Source organism: Mobula hypostoma, chromosome 10 (genome assembly GCF_963921235.1).
Source record: "Mobula hypostoma chromosome 10, sMobHyp1.1, whole genome shotgun sequence".
NCBI classification, from domain to species: domain Eukaryota; kingdom Metazoa; phylum Chordata; class Chondrichthyes; order Myliobatiformes; family Myliobatidae; genus Mobula; species Mobula hypostoma.
Window position 1 is genome coordinate 115,012,276 of NC_086106.1, and position 14,351 is coordinate 115,026,626.

The 14,351-nt window shown below is 41.5% G+C and overlaps 1 protein-coding gene across 4 annotated transcripts in view; it reads right to left on the reverse strand.

The window, feature by feature from the left end:
* Window positions 1–1,808: 1,808 nt before the first annotated feature.
* Window positions 1,809–14,351, reverse strand: part of LOC134353411 (tumor necrosis factor receptor superfamily member 27-like) — a 257,893-nt gene continuing 245,350 nt past the window's right edge. For all 4 annotated transcript variants that reach the window (XM_063061436.1, XM_063061437.1, XM_063061438.1 and 1 more), the window contains 3 exons: window positions 11,322–11,823; window positions 6,436–6,485; window positions 1,809–2,678 (listed from right to left, as the gene is read on the reverse strand). In XM_063061436.1, coding sequence (XP_062917506.1) covers window positions 6,447–6,485; window positions 11,322–11,823 — 541 coding nt within the window. In that variant the 3' untranslated portion in view covers window positions 1,809–2,678; window positions 6,436–6,446. The remainder of the gene's footprint in view (window positions 2,679–6,435; window positions 6,486–11,321; window positions 11,824–14,351) is intronic.

Consider the following 14,351-nt stretch of genomic DNA (forward strand, 5'->3'; position numbering starts at 1 on the left):
GGAGCAACACCTTATGTTCTGTCTAGGTATGCTCCAACCAGATGGCAAGGACATCGATTTCTCCTTCCAATAAAACACAATTTTCCTACCCTTCCCCTCTTCTTCTATTCCCCACTCTGGTCTTCTACCTCTTCTCACCTGTCTATCACCTCCATTTGGGTCCTTACCTCCTCTTCTATATCAACTCTCCTCTCCTATCAGATTCCTTCCTCTCCAACTCTGTATGTTTTCTACCTATCTGGATTCACCTATCACCTTCTAGCTATCCTCTTCCCCCACCACCCCACCTTTTTATTCTGGCATCTTCCTCCTTCCTTTCCGGACCTGAAGACAGGTCTTGGCCTGAAACATTGACTGTTTATTGATTTCCATAGATGCTGCCTGATCTGCTGAGTTCATCCAGCATTTCTGTACGTCACTTTGGATTTCCAGCGTCTGCAGAATTTCTTGTGTTTATGATTTACAACCCTCTGCAGCTTTTTCCAATCCCGTGCAATAGCCCCTCTGTACCATACGGTGATACAACCAGTTAGAATCCCTCCACTGTACTTCTGTAGAAATTTGCTGGAAAAGTTTGCCAGTCATTGATACCTCACAGTCACTTTTATTTTCAAAAAAGCTGATTTAATTAAATGCCCCAGTCATCAAACTAGGATTCAACTTGTTTATTTATTCTCTTGATAACCAGTCCAAAAGCACAATACTACCATTCCCTAACCAAATTAGTAATGCTACAATTAAGCTATTAATTGTAGAATAACCCCTTAGTGAGGAAAAAACTTCAAGCATAAAAATAAACAAACACCAACTCCAACGGTTGGCAACATGGAGAAAATAGCATGTTTAGTGGGGTGGGCAGGCTAGAAGTGGAGGTAATAGAATGGGAGATTAAACTGAATCCTATTTGTTTCGAGAGTGGAAAGACAGCTGCTTGAGGGCCTGAGTAAGTTTGAAAAGTGTACTCTACTTGGCCCAAGCTCTTCTCACACCTTTCACAGCCCTGATACCAGGTGCTGGATGCTCTGATAAATGATAAGATCTCCCTCCTGTCTGTGGTCTGAGTCTACTCTTCCTTTGCTTGTAAGAAAATTAAACATAAAACATCTTACATCAACATCAGTAACTACAGTGTAAGGGTTTCTTCTTTTATGTTACTGCTAAGGTGAATAAAATGGTTTCTCTATACTGTTAACTGCTGAGACAGTGGTTCTCTATAGCAGTATGTTTGGATTATAATTAGTGATAACGGGACTTGTATTCATTTGTTAATCAATTGGGTAGATGTTATTCTTTCTGTCTGTGTGAAAGCTGTTAGTTGCGTGGGCTTTGGGGAGAAGGCGCGAAGAGGATGAAGAGAGAAGAGATGGCTTGAGGAGACGGTTGCCGGACCCGCTGGGCCTGGGCTCGGAGTGGGAGCCCAGGGGTCGACGACGAGTGAAGGAGGATCAGCGACAGGGAATCCGTGAGCTCCAACGTTCGTGCATTGGACATGTTTATGAGATTATTGGCGCCTTTTATTTGTTTTCCTTTTCTTTTGTTCTCTACTAACCCCATACTTAAATATAAACTCTTACATGTTTAACCACACATTGTGAACTGAATGTTATTTCAGGGTACTGATGTTACACAGGGGACACAACACACAGCATCCACCCAAGCTTGATTACCCAGTTTGGCGGGGCCGAAGGCTGCTCTCCCCAGACGGAGCGAGCTGAGCGAGCCTGAGGCTTACCGGGGGCTACAATAGTTTTGTACAAAAAAGTTGAATATCCAGGTAAGTATTTTTAGTCTTTAATGTTAGTGTAAAGTTATCAAAATAATTAGCAAAAATGGAGTATCAGCACACAAACAAAGAAACAGTCAGTTTAATTCAAGAAACTCCTAGTAGAAGATGACAGAATATAAAATTCCACAGGGTTAAATCACAGTATTAAGTTCATTTCTTTCCTGAATGCCCTGCAAAATATTTCAGACATGTTCTTTAATGGTTAATGTTTTTCACAATTTCCCCCAGAAGATATCTCATCTTACATTTTCACCTTAAGGCTAGTGGGAATAATGGTGTTCTGATTGCTTCTTGAGCCCTTGCTCAGCTGCTGCTATTACAGGTATTTATTATGTAGTATTACTGAGCTACTGCCAATGAATACCAGCAATATGTAGAGAACTGAAGTTCCACATCTTCCAGAAAGTAATCTCGTTACTGAAAAGCATCACAGGAATAGCAGAGACAAAAATTGCTCCTCAGTAACAAACTTGGATTGTCTAAATGGTCCTCATGCCCTTTTTAAGACTGCAACCAGATTTTGTGTCACTGGTCCTCAAATCTATTAGGCTTCACTACCTCACCATTCTAGAGGAAAACTTAAACCCGTCCCTAATAACTACAATTTAATTGGTCCAATCAATGTTCGTCAATTGTGTTCCACTGATGGCGTTGCCAAGATGATCCAAACGTCACATCACTGCAGCGGCTGAAGGGTCTTCAAGGGATCCGGCACCAATGTCAGGGTACGATAGTCAAGGTAGCTAAAGAGGCTCAGCTCCCCTCCTGTCATTCCCCATCTTCCTGTGAGGTTCCTGTTTTCTAAATGCCTCTTCCCCTTCGGGCTCAGTGGGAAAAATCCATCTTCAGTACTCAACCTTCCACAATCTCTGCAGGAGCTAAATGCACACACCTGGAGCAGCAAGAAAAAGTGAAAAGCTCACATTACAATTAGGAAATGGTGATAATTTAACATTACAATTAAGAAAAATTAATAATTACTGTAACTAAATTACATTAATCAAACATTCTAGTTAGTCCCCCCCCCCAACCCCCACCATCTATTACCTCAACCACTGCATTGTAAACACTTTAAACCATTGTTTATAAAGCTGTTTATATTATAAATACAAGCTGGTATTTATGTGCTTATGCACATTTTATTCCATATCCATACTTCTCACATTATTATACAATTACTTATTCTTTATCATTAATGTTAATATCAATGTTGCTTTCCTGTTGCACATCTTGGCAGCAAATTCCTAACACATGAATGTACATGGCAAATAAAGTTGATTCTTGACAAAGTATTTTCATTCTGATGCAGGTTGATCTCATTGTCATGAAGCTGGAGACAGTTAGCCTATCCCCTTTACTCTTTGAGGTGTATTTCTCATTAAGCTACTCCCAAATTCGTGCATCCTTTACAACTTGCATCTTACCTCAGCACCACTGAATCCTGTCCTGTCTACGCTTTCTTCATTCCATCTCACACCCAGATCTAGTATCTAATATCCCTGGAGATCTACCACTATCAAAAATCCTCTGACAATCTTTTTTTTAATGTCAGACCACTTGCTCATTAAAGATTAGCTTTGTTTGTCACATGCATATTGAAAGATCAATGAATGCAATGAAACGCGTCATTTGTGCCAATGACCGGCACATCTGAGGACGGGCTGGAGGCAGCCCACAAGTGTTGCTATGCTACTGGCACCAACATAGCATGTTCAGACATATTAGCCCTAACCTGTTTGTCTTTGGAATGTGAGAAGAAACCAGAGCTTCCAAAGGGAACTCCTGTGGTCTTGTATTGTGCTGTAATGCATTGTACTAACCACTACACTACCGTGCAGCCACTGAACAAAAGTTGTTTTTGGAGAATTTTACAGCTAGACTTGTATTATTAAGGGAGCTTATCTAGGAGTAATCATTTGCCATGGGAAATTAGTCTATGTGGATTTCGATAGAATATTTTAAAAATACACTCAGAGGCCATTTTATTAGGTACACCAGCTTGTTAATGCAAATATCTAATCACCCAAGCATGTGGCAGAAACTCAATGCATAAAAATATGCAGACATAGTCAAGGGGTTCAGTTATCGTTGAAACCAAACATCAGAACGGGGAAGAAATGTGACTTTGACCGTGGAATGATTGTTGGTACCAGACAGGGTGGTTTGAGTACATCAGAAACTGTTTGGCTCCGGTGAGCAACCTGTTCTGGGGGTGAAAATGCCTTGTTAATGAGTGAGGTCAGAGGAGAATGGCCAGACTGCTTCAAACTTAACTCAAATAAACATGCATTACAACGGTGGAGCACCGAAAAGAACCTTTGAACACACAACAATGGATCCTGGAAGCAGATGTGCTACTGCAGCAGAAGACCACGGACCTACATAGTGGTCACTCTATTATACTTGTAAGGCAGCCACTGAGTGTATGCTCACATAACATGCAGGGAGGCTGTTCAGCAGACAAAGAAGTCTGGCAGCACGAAACAATGCAAAGAACAAAATGCTGGAGGAACTCAGCAGGTCAGGCAGCGTCTATGGAAATGAATCAACAGTCAACATTTCAGGCCAAGACCCTTCTTCAGGACTGGAAAGGAAAGGGAAAGATGCCAGAATAAAAAGGTGAGAGGAGAGGAAAGAGGACAACTAGGTGACAGGTGAAGCCAGGTGGGTAGGAAAAATAAAAGGCCAGAGAGGAAGGAATCTGATAGGGGAGGAGAGTGGACCATAGGAGAAAGGAAAGGAGGAGGGGACTCGGGGGAGGTCATAGGCAGGTGAGAAGTAAGAGGCCAGAGCGGGAATAGCAGAAGAGGGAAGAGGAAGGGAATAGTTTTTTTAACTGGAGAAATCGATATTCATGCCATCAGGATGGAGGATACCCAGACAGAATATAAGGTGTTGCTCCTCCACCCTGAGGGTGGCCTCATATTGGCTCAAGCAGCAGCCATGGATTGACACTTCAGAATGAAAATGGGAATGGGAATCGGAATTAAAATATTTGGCAACCGGGAAGTACTACCTTTGGAGAATGGAGCAGTGGTGCTAGATGAAGCTGTCCCTTAATACAAGGCATTGTGTACAATAGACAGGTCGACATATGCATTGCTCATCTATCATGCATTTTACCTTCTCCCTCATTTGCTGGAGGCCTCCTACGAAACTGGCCTGAGCCCCCACCCCAGTTGCTGTTTTAGCATATTTTTCTGGGTGTGCTATGATATCCTGGGGCAAAAGTCAGCAATACATAATCACAATTTATAAATCTGATAATTGGTGTCACTTCCAGTGTTTGAACTCGAGTTAGATTACAGGAAATCTCAATACGTGGAAGTTCTGTATTGCAGAAGACATCTTAAAAAATATCCAGTTCATTGTTAATATAGAAATTAATTATATTGTTTGTAGACTTTGATTCTGACCCAACAATTTGCCCTTAATCAATTCTTCCAAAACACGAAGCAACTGATCAATTATCTCTTGGCTTCTTGTTGGGCATCTCTGGCACTAAATAATTGATGCAGTATTTCAACACAAGTTACAAGCAACTGGAAATATCCTATTAACTTTTGTGTGATATACACATAGAAGAAACAATAAACCTTACTAAAAACTCTCCAAAGAGATATGGCTCGTTTGATTTCCCAGCTGCATGAATACTGCAAACATTACGTGCCTCTTGATTTAATAAAAGGAGCTTGCATTCAAGTATTAAATATCATGGATCAAAAGTTAGGAGGAATGGTGGTTTTAAGGTGAGTCCTAATGAAACAAAGATGAGTGAAAGAACAAAGTGGTTTGGGGGGAGGAAATACACAGTTGGGAGTTAATAAGAATATTCAGAGTACGACACAGCAGGTTAAAGAGAATCTAGGAGTAATTTTAAACACAAAGATGCATATTACAAAGACAGAGACCAACGTAGACTAGTAATGACAAGAGTGATATATGCTTGGTACTTGTGTAATGCAAGACACAGACAGCAGCATTGTGAATAGACTGAAGTTTACTTTGGATCGAGGGTGGGTGTCTAGCCAGGAGACCTTTCAAATAATTTACTTATGGAACAAATAAAATTCTGGTTGGAGCTTTTGAGTATAGACAGTAGCATGTATTGTTAGGGTGGTAGAAGTGAGAATAGTTCAACTTGAAATGGATAGGTGGTCAGAAAATCAATTGTGAAGAACCTGGTTTGATCCAAACCTCAGACAAGGAAGGATAAGAGTGGCAGGAGGGCAAGGAGTTTATGTCAGGGGTTGAAGGTGATGGATTTCCAGTGATCAGGCAAAGTAATTGAAATTTCAGGAGAAGGTATATCCTCCTTCAATAGCATCGCAACAAATGACCTCCTCAAAGAGGTGTTTTATTGCCATTTAAATAGTGGTCATTATTTTAATTGGTGTAGAAGAAATGAAAGCACAATGGAGAAGATAGTTATCTCCAGCTCCAATTAAAATCAACCATGGCAGCTCAGTGTTGCTTATCAGGAGGAAAATGCAGACGTACATTGTTTTTTTGTAGAGACAGCAATTTCTAAGAAAATATTTCACTCTGTTGACCATCCAAAAGGAGAATCAATTCAGAAAAGAATCCACCAAGGTAGGTAAAGTGGTAAAAATTGCAGAGACTGGGGGAGGGACCAAGAAAAGACTTACCTTGAGTAGGTTCATGGGCTTTTCTGACCAACGTTTTCCAAATCAGGGATCTAATAAGGAAAGATGTACATTAGCTGGACAGACTGAATCAAATGGTAAGAACCAACAGAAGGATGCATAAGCACATTCTAGAAAAAGATATTCTTCAAGATTCTAGAGCCGGTAGCAAGCTGCACAATGTGGCTTGATCTTTTGGCAAGGCGGTGACCAGCTCTAGAATCTTGAAGTATATCAATCACAGTAACTTTATCATAAAAAGGAACAGGTGATCACCCAGATATCGCAGAACTCAAGGTTGAAATGCCTGAGACATCCACATAAAGCACCATGAATCTGGGCCTAATCGAAACCAAGGAACTTCACCAGAAAACAGATGAAATAATTGTTCTGATGAAAGTTCTCAGACTGAAACATCAACTGTTCATTCCTCTTTATAGATAATGCCTGATTTGCTAAGCTCTTTCAGTATATTCTGCGTGTTGCTCTGAATTTCCAGTACCTACAGAATCTCCCATGTTTAAAATGAAATAATTTGATCAATATCCTCAAGTGCCCAATTCAGCTTTGGAGATCAGAAGGATCTGCAATTTTATGCGTGTGTTTCTCTATAAGTGGGGATAAAAAACTTCGGCTTTCAGCATTAAATCCTTGCATAGATTTTGACTGTAGGGTGCATTCAGCTCCACAAATATAGTTCCATTAAAGTCAATAACCAGTTGAGCATAAAAGATCCAATTTATTTCTAAGTGGACTGTTCCGTTCAGTGTTCAGGCTGACAGTTAAATGTAAAACTAACCTTAAATAATTGACCTTTTGTTTAACACCTTTTGTGGAGTCTTACAATGGTGTCCACACCTCAGAACCACTTAGCACTTCAGGATCTCCTGATGCCATAAAAACTCTCCATAAGAATGTCAATCTTTTCCTTCCTTACCTACAACTAGGCAGCTTACTTCAGGAAACCCTCAACACTAGGTACAAAAGCAATATAAAATAGGTTCATGAGAAAAAAATAATTTCACTCTGAAGTCTGAAATTTTCCAAAAGTAGTTGCAAAATCAAAACCAAGTTCATGTTGTTCATCCTTCGTAGTCAAGATGACCATGGCTTCAAAGTCAAATGGGAGATTGGTGGCTGTGGGTCCGGAGGTGACTGATGAGGCCAATCTGGGCCCTGAAGGCTCGCCCACATGTGGGACACAAGTGGGTGGGTGCTATCGTGGCAGTGGATGCTGCTCGGGCCTTGCGCACAGCACGTTTTCGTTGCGCCTCGATGATGCGCCTGACTTCAGCTGCACGGGCTCCTGTGGTGATCTTGCTGCACCAAGCTGGACGGTCGAGGGCAAGCGTCTCCCACGTGTTGATGTCGACACCCAGGCCTTTGAGGGACGCTTTAAGGCAGTCTTTGTAACGTTTCTTCTGCCCCCCCAACTGAGCGCTTGCCCTGACACAGTTCTCCGTACAGCAGCTGCTTAGGCAATCGGCTGTCTGGCATTCTGACCACATGTCCAGCCCACCTGGCTTGGGCTTTCAGCAGAAGGGTGTAGACGCTGTGGAGCCCAGCTCGTTCCAGGATTTCCGTGTCGGGGACTTTGTCCTGCCACCTGATGCGGAGGAGTCTGCGGAGACAGCTCGGGTGAAAGTGGTTGAGCTGTTTGGCGTGTCTGCTGTAGACAGTCCAGGTCTCGCTGGCGTAAAGGAGGGTGGTAAGGACCACTGCACAGTAGACCTTCAGCTTGGTGGTAAGGCTGAGTCCTCTCCACTCCCAGACGTTCTCACAGAATCTCCCAAGTTCATAACCACACTTAAATTGGAAGAAATGGTGAAAATATACAGCAAATAAAGATCCAACTACTGACTACAAGTGGGAGCAGAGACTGATTAAGTCTAGGACGATGGTCCAAACTGAATTTCTGATGTAATTCTACCCATCGGCTGCTGGAATGCAAAGGCTGTCTGTATGAATGGTGAGCTAGCGAAGGTGGTGGTGGTCCTATGCAAGGTGGTCCTGGGGGTCACTTCAGAAGCAACATTGTAGCCCAGAGTCTACCCCCTACACATTAAAGAGGAAGGAGAGAGAGAAAATTGGACCACAACAACTGTGCATTGGGTATAGCCATCATAAGTCTCACAATGACCTAATCCTCCAGTAGCAATGGAGGAACAAAGGAAAATTCAGAGAAAACAAATGGTCATAGCATCTTCTCTGAAGTTAAAGGACAGTGAAACAGACAATAGACAATAGGTGCAGGAGTAGGCTATTCGACCCTTCGAGCCAGCACCGCCATTCACTGTGATCATGGCTGATCATCCACTATCAGTATCCAGTTCCTGCCTTATCCCCATAACCTTTGATTCCACTATCTTTAAGTGCTCTATCCATCTTTTTTTTGAAAGCATCCAGAGACTTGGCCTCCACAGCCTTCTGGGGCAGAGCATTCCATATATCCACCACTCTCTGGGTGAAAAAGTTTTCCCTCAACTCCGTTCTAAATGGCCTACCCCTAATTCTTAAACTGTGGCCTCTGGTTCTGGACTCACCCATCAGCGGGAACATGCTTCCTGCCTGCAGCGTGTCCAATCCCTTAATAATCTCATATGTTTCAATAAAGTAAAATGGAAATAACCAGAGAGAAAGAAAATTGCTGGTCTGAGGTGAGAGAACTCTCAGTTAACAGATTTTTGCTTGGCAACTTGTGCAAAATGCTGGAGGAACTCAGCAGGTCAGGCAGCATCCATGGAAGTGAGCAGTCAATGTTTCAGGCCAAGACCCTGCTTCAGGACTGGAAAGGAAGGGGGAAGATGCCAAAATGAAAAGGTGGGGCAGGGGAAGAAAGATAACTGGAAGGTAATAGGTGAAACCAGGTGGGTGGGATAGGCAAAGGGTTGGAGAGGAAGGAACCTGAAAGGAGAGGAGACTGGATCGTAGGAGAAAGGACAATGAATCATTTTCCAGATAAGTGCCTTTTGGAGATGTCTAGTTACTCAGATGCCTTTGAGAGCATGACATTTGCAGGTCTCCCACATATCACACACAAAGCCAGTTTGTCTTATTTTTGCTCTAAGCAACACAGGTCACTGCAGATCCATATACTTAGAAGGGCTTGGAATTGGTGCCACTCCTAGTGAACATAAATCTCATGATCAACAGTTTCCTAATGTAACAAGTTTGGGCTGTTGACCAAGTTCCATGACAGCATGACTCAGAGTGCTACAAGGACAAAGAGTATGTGAAAGGAGGCATCACATGTTGATGCAAAAATACAGGAGCAATAGAAATAAAGAAAAGCTCTTTCAGCTTTCCAGGAGATGAGGTACAAAGTGTGTTATCATTGGTTGTTTTAAATCAGGTAACATAGCCAAGAGAAGAAAACTCAAAGCTAAAAGCAAAACACTCCAGGGTCTCAACGATACACTACTTGATCCTATTCCGTTGAATTCTTTAAATTATGTTTTTATATTTCAAATAAAAATATTAATGACCTGAGCTCTCGGCTATAATTGATAATTTCAAAGTCCATTGAGTTGCAGTCTTCCTAAAAATACAGGATGGAATCACAGTATACAATCATCAAAACTAATCTCTATAAATACAAATATTTAATTTGACTTGCTATTAATGTAATTAATGCCCCTAGTTTTAAACAACTGGAAATGGAGCTATTTATTTTTCAAGTGCTGGATTCCTATATAATGAAGACACAATTTGAACTTCTTTGACATTGTAATAACCTCCTCCTATTTGACTGATTTAAGTGGTACCACTTATCAGACACTTATTGAAAGAGTTAATTGACATACCATTACTTGACTTTGAGTAAAGACCTTTCCTTAGTAAAAGATCTTCTTAAGAGAAGATGAGGACCCGAGGTAGAACAGTGTGACAGGATCTCAAAACTAACAAAATCCAATGAATTCCATTTAAAGATAAATAACCTGAGATTGCATCATCAAGCTCTGTACTTGCCTGAACAGCCCCACACACTAAGCAAGGAAACCTGACCAAAAAAAAACAGACCCAACCAGGGAAGAGTAATGGGGGTAAGGATAAGGCGGATGTTTCCTTCGAGAGAGGAGAAGCATGTAGAATGTGAAACGTTGCAACTTCTGGACACAAGCTGTGATTGTACTCTGTTAATTCTGCTCGGCTGTTTGTAGGTCTGAGCACTTCATGGGGCTCAGTTTAAGATCCTAAGGCTTGCAAATTTGTATTCTTTCCTCTACCCCCCAACTTCTTACTCTAGCTTCTGCCTCCTTCCAGAACTGATTAAGCGAATCGACCCAAAACTTTGGCTGTTTTGATACCTGACTTGTTGGGTTCCACCAAAATTTTGAGTGCTAATGCCAAGGATGCTAACCCTAATGCTAAGAATCTCTTTCTATTGCATTCAGCATCACCAAAATAATTACAAATGTTTTTCAAACAGCAGGAATGTATACACTTGTATTCCCTTATACACATCTCCTCCGTTGTCTAGTCGTGAACACCCACATCACATTGCCATACCCTTCATAATCAACGTTCTGTATTTTAAAAGAGAAAATTTGGTGTTAAGAATATGAAAATGTTAATCAACAAACATCCTTTCTTGTTTTACGTTTTCAAATGTTTTCAAGTGTTTATTAATGCACATGAATGCTTAAAAACATAGCATATTTGATTTATTTTTATTGGTTATGTGGAAGGCAGCCTTGGTGATACAAGTGATTTTTGTGTTTTCCACAGGAAGTCTCCCACCGTTTTTCTCTCGGCATAGTATTTGCCCGTTTCTCACTTGGAGAAAGGAAGATAAAAGGGTGAAGAGAAACAAGTTTCCAATCATTTCCAAATGTGCCTGAGACATCAAACAACATGTCATTTTCATTTTAATTGAAACAATTGCTTACCCAGTTATTCCCAGTGGATGGACTGTGAAGCTGAAAGTTACCACATCTAATGTTGTAGCATTCCTCTGATTTGCTCTCACTACGCTTCCACATCCACAACTGCTTTGCACTAGGATCAGCTCTAATGCTACCGGAGGCTGTATGAGGCCTTACATGTGGTCTTGAGGGCTGGTAGTGTGCTGCAGTCTCATGGGCCACGACAGTGCATTCATCTTGTACATCCGCCACATACTCTTGCAGGTCCAGCTCAGTGCATTCAACTGGGACATGCTGCAGTCTGCTTTGGTACCTTGAGGCACAATGCACCAGAGTGGTGTTGTAGCCTTCTCCCACAGGCAGAATACTGACACTTTCATCACATTCCAGGAGGAATGTACCATCTAGTCCACCATTTGAAGATCTTGGGGTTGGACAATTGCTGCAGCCAGTTGCTTGGACCAGTGGTTGGCCTTCAGGAGAGCCATGTGGAACGGAGCTGGAGAATGTAGCACATGTAACAGTGCTGTAAAAACAAAAAAATTGGTTATTAATAAATAATTACTAACAAGACCTTACTCAGTGACTACTTTATTAGGTATCCTTGCTTGCTAATGCAAATATCGAATCAGCCAATCATGTGGCAGCAACTCAATGCATAAAATCATGCAGATATGCAGACACATTATCACAGAAATGGCGTAGGATTCTATGCACTTCCTTCTCAAAACTATCATGAAGTTGCATGCAGTACTAGTATTCTGCTTTCCATTAGCTCACTGAAAAGGTGGGGCTGTTTTCCAGATCAAAGAGTAACCATTAATGCAGCAGAAACCAGGGATTTCCTTGCTCTGCATGGACTGACATGGTGCCACACTGACATTTCGCCTGTTGTGTTTAGCAGCATTGTAAGTGGCACCTTGTCAAAGGCCTTCTGAAAATCCAATTAACCAGTATCCACTGACTCTCCTTTATCTATCCTGCCGGTCAAATAATTCCTTTAGCTTTGTCAGGAAAGATCTCCACAAAGAAAACTATCTTGGCTTTGGCCTATTTTATCAAAGTAGTCTAAAAATTCATCATTAATAATGGAATCTAAAATATTACCATCTATTGAAGCCATGAAACTCTCTGGTTAAATCACATCCATTCTTTCAAAAGCATGCATGCTTGCAGAGGACACAGCTGAGAATGCACCATTCTGAGAGTTCAAAGCAGAGATGGAAAGAATCTCGGTTTCAACGTAGTGAGGACTGAGTGTGAGAAGAGGTCAAAGAGCTAGAAAGCAGCAGAAACCCCAGAGGGAGGGCAGCCAGAAGTTCCCACTGCCATTTATCTCTTCCCTCATGGTTCCCAATCTTAACTGCTTTATTTACCAGAGTCCACCACTGGTGGCCCTTACTGTTCCTCTTAATCTCCCTCTGATAGCTTCTCCACTTTCCCCTTATAGCACCATCTTCTTTTCTCATTTCGGCCATTGGGGAGCAGGTACAGGAGCCTGAATTCACACACACTCAACATTTTAGAAACTGATTCTTCCCTTCCACCATCAGATTTCTGAACAGTCCGTGAACCCATGAAGACTACATCGTTATTTTGCTCTCTTTTTGCCCTATTTATATTTTTCTTACTGTAACTTATAGTATTGTTATGTATTACCCTGTACTGCTGTCACAAAACTAATTTCATGATAATAAACCGGATTCTGTTTCTCCATATTTTACCTTTTTCTTCGTCTCCATCTATCACTCACCTGCTACAGTCTCCCAGCTCCACACCTCCTCCTCTTCCCCAATCACACAATTGGTCTGTCACCTTATATTCCCCTCCTTAGTCCACCAGTCACCTCAGACTCCTTTCTCCTCTTTATACTAGCCACCTTTCCTCCCCATCCTCAGCCCCATTGCAGGGTTTCACCCGAATATCAGCAATCCCTTTCCTCTCACAGATGCTGCTCAACTCGTTGAGTTGCTCCAGCAGATTACTTGTTAATAGTGAGGAAAAACTGAAGCAATTAATTTTAAGTTCAGAAAGAAGGGGTTATAATCAAGGAGTTATGGTACTGTAGTAATATTAAAAATAGCATGATCGTTGTTTGCTCTGGCAACCTAATGCTGATTTTGATTTCTGTACCCACATTAGGGCAACAGATGAAGTATTATGCAGACTTTGTTTTGATGTGAACAGGTTCTAGGCAATCGCCTGGAGCCCAAGGGGCTGGATATTCCAAAAGGTTCACATGAAATCTGTTTCGAGTAGCATGAGGTGACACACAAAAGCAACATTCTACTAACCACATGCATAGACCAGCTAATCTGTTGTTGAATGGAATTTAAAACAGGGCAACCAAAGGTCAACAATACTCTCATTCCTTTTGTTGAAACAACTCGAGTATATAATGCCAGTGTCTGTTTGCTTGAAGTTAATCAAATGTTAAATTTCACCTGTTAATTCTTTGTGGCTTTTGTGATATTCCTGATATCAAGTCCAAAAGTACTGTATGCCCGTTTCATTTTCTTCTCTGCTAAAGGCCATTGACTAAATTATGGCAAACAGGATTGGTATAGATGAGTACTTGATGATTAGCATGAAAAAAATAGACTGAAGGGCCTGTTAATGTGAGTTATGACTTTACAATAGGAAAAAATTCATCTTCCTGCTTTGCCCTGCTGTGCTAGTGACCCCATCACAACAAAATGAGATCCATGATTCTCCTGACTGCCAAAGTAACAAGTTAAAATAGTGAGGGGTTGTCAGTAACTTCAAAAGATCTTGACTAAACTAACAAAATGCTTACAGTGACCACTTGGAGACTCACTGTAACTTGCTCCTGATGGGCACTACATATGTGGCTGTCAGCACAGAGGGGTAGGCGGGAGGAAAGGAACTAACGAGGTTTCGGGTTGAAACCACAGGGTTTTGAATCAAAATATTCAAGATTCCTTTCTTCCCACAGGTGTTGCTGAACCTGCTGAGTTCCCCCAGCACATTGTTTGTTACAACAGCTCAGAATCAGATTTAATATAAGTAGTGCAAAAAAAAACAGAAATAAGT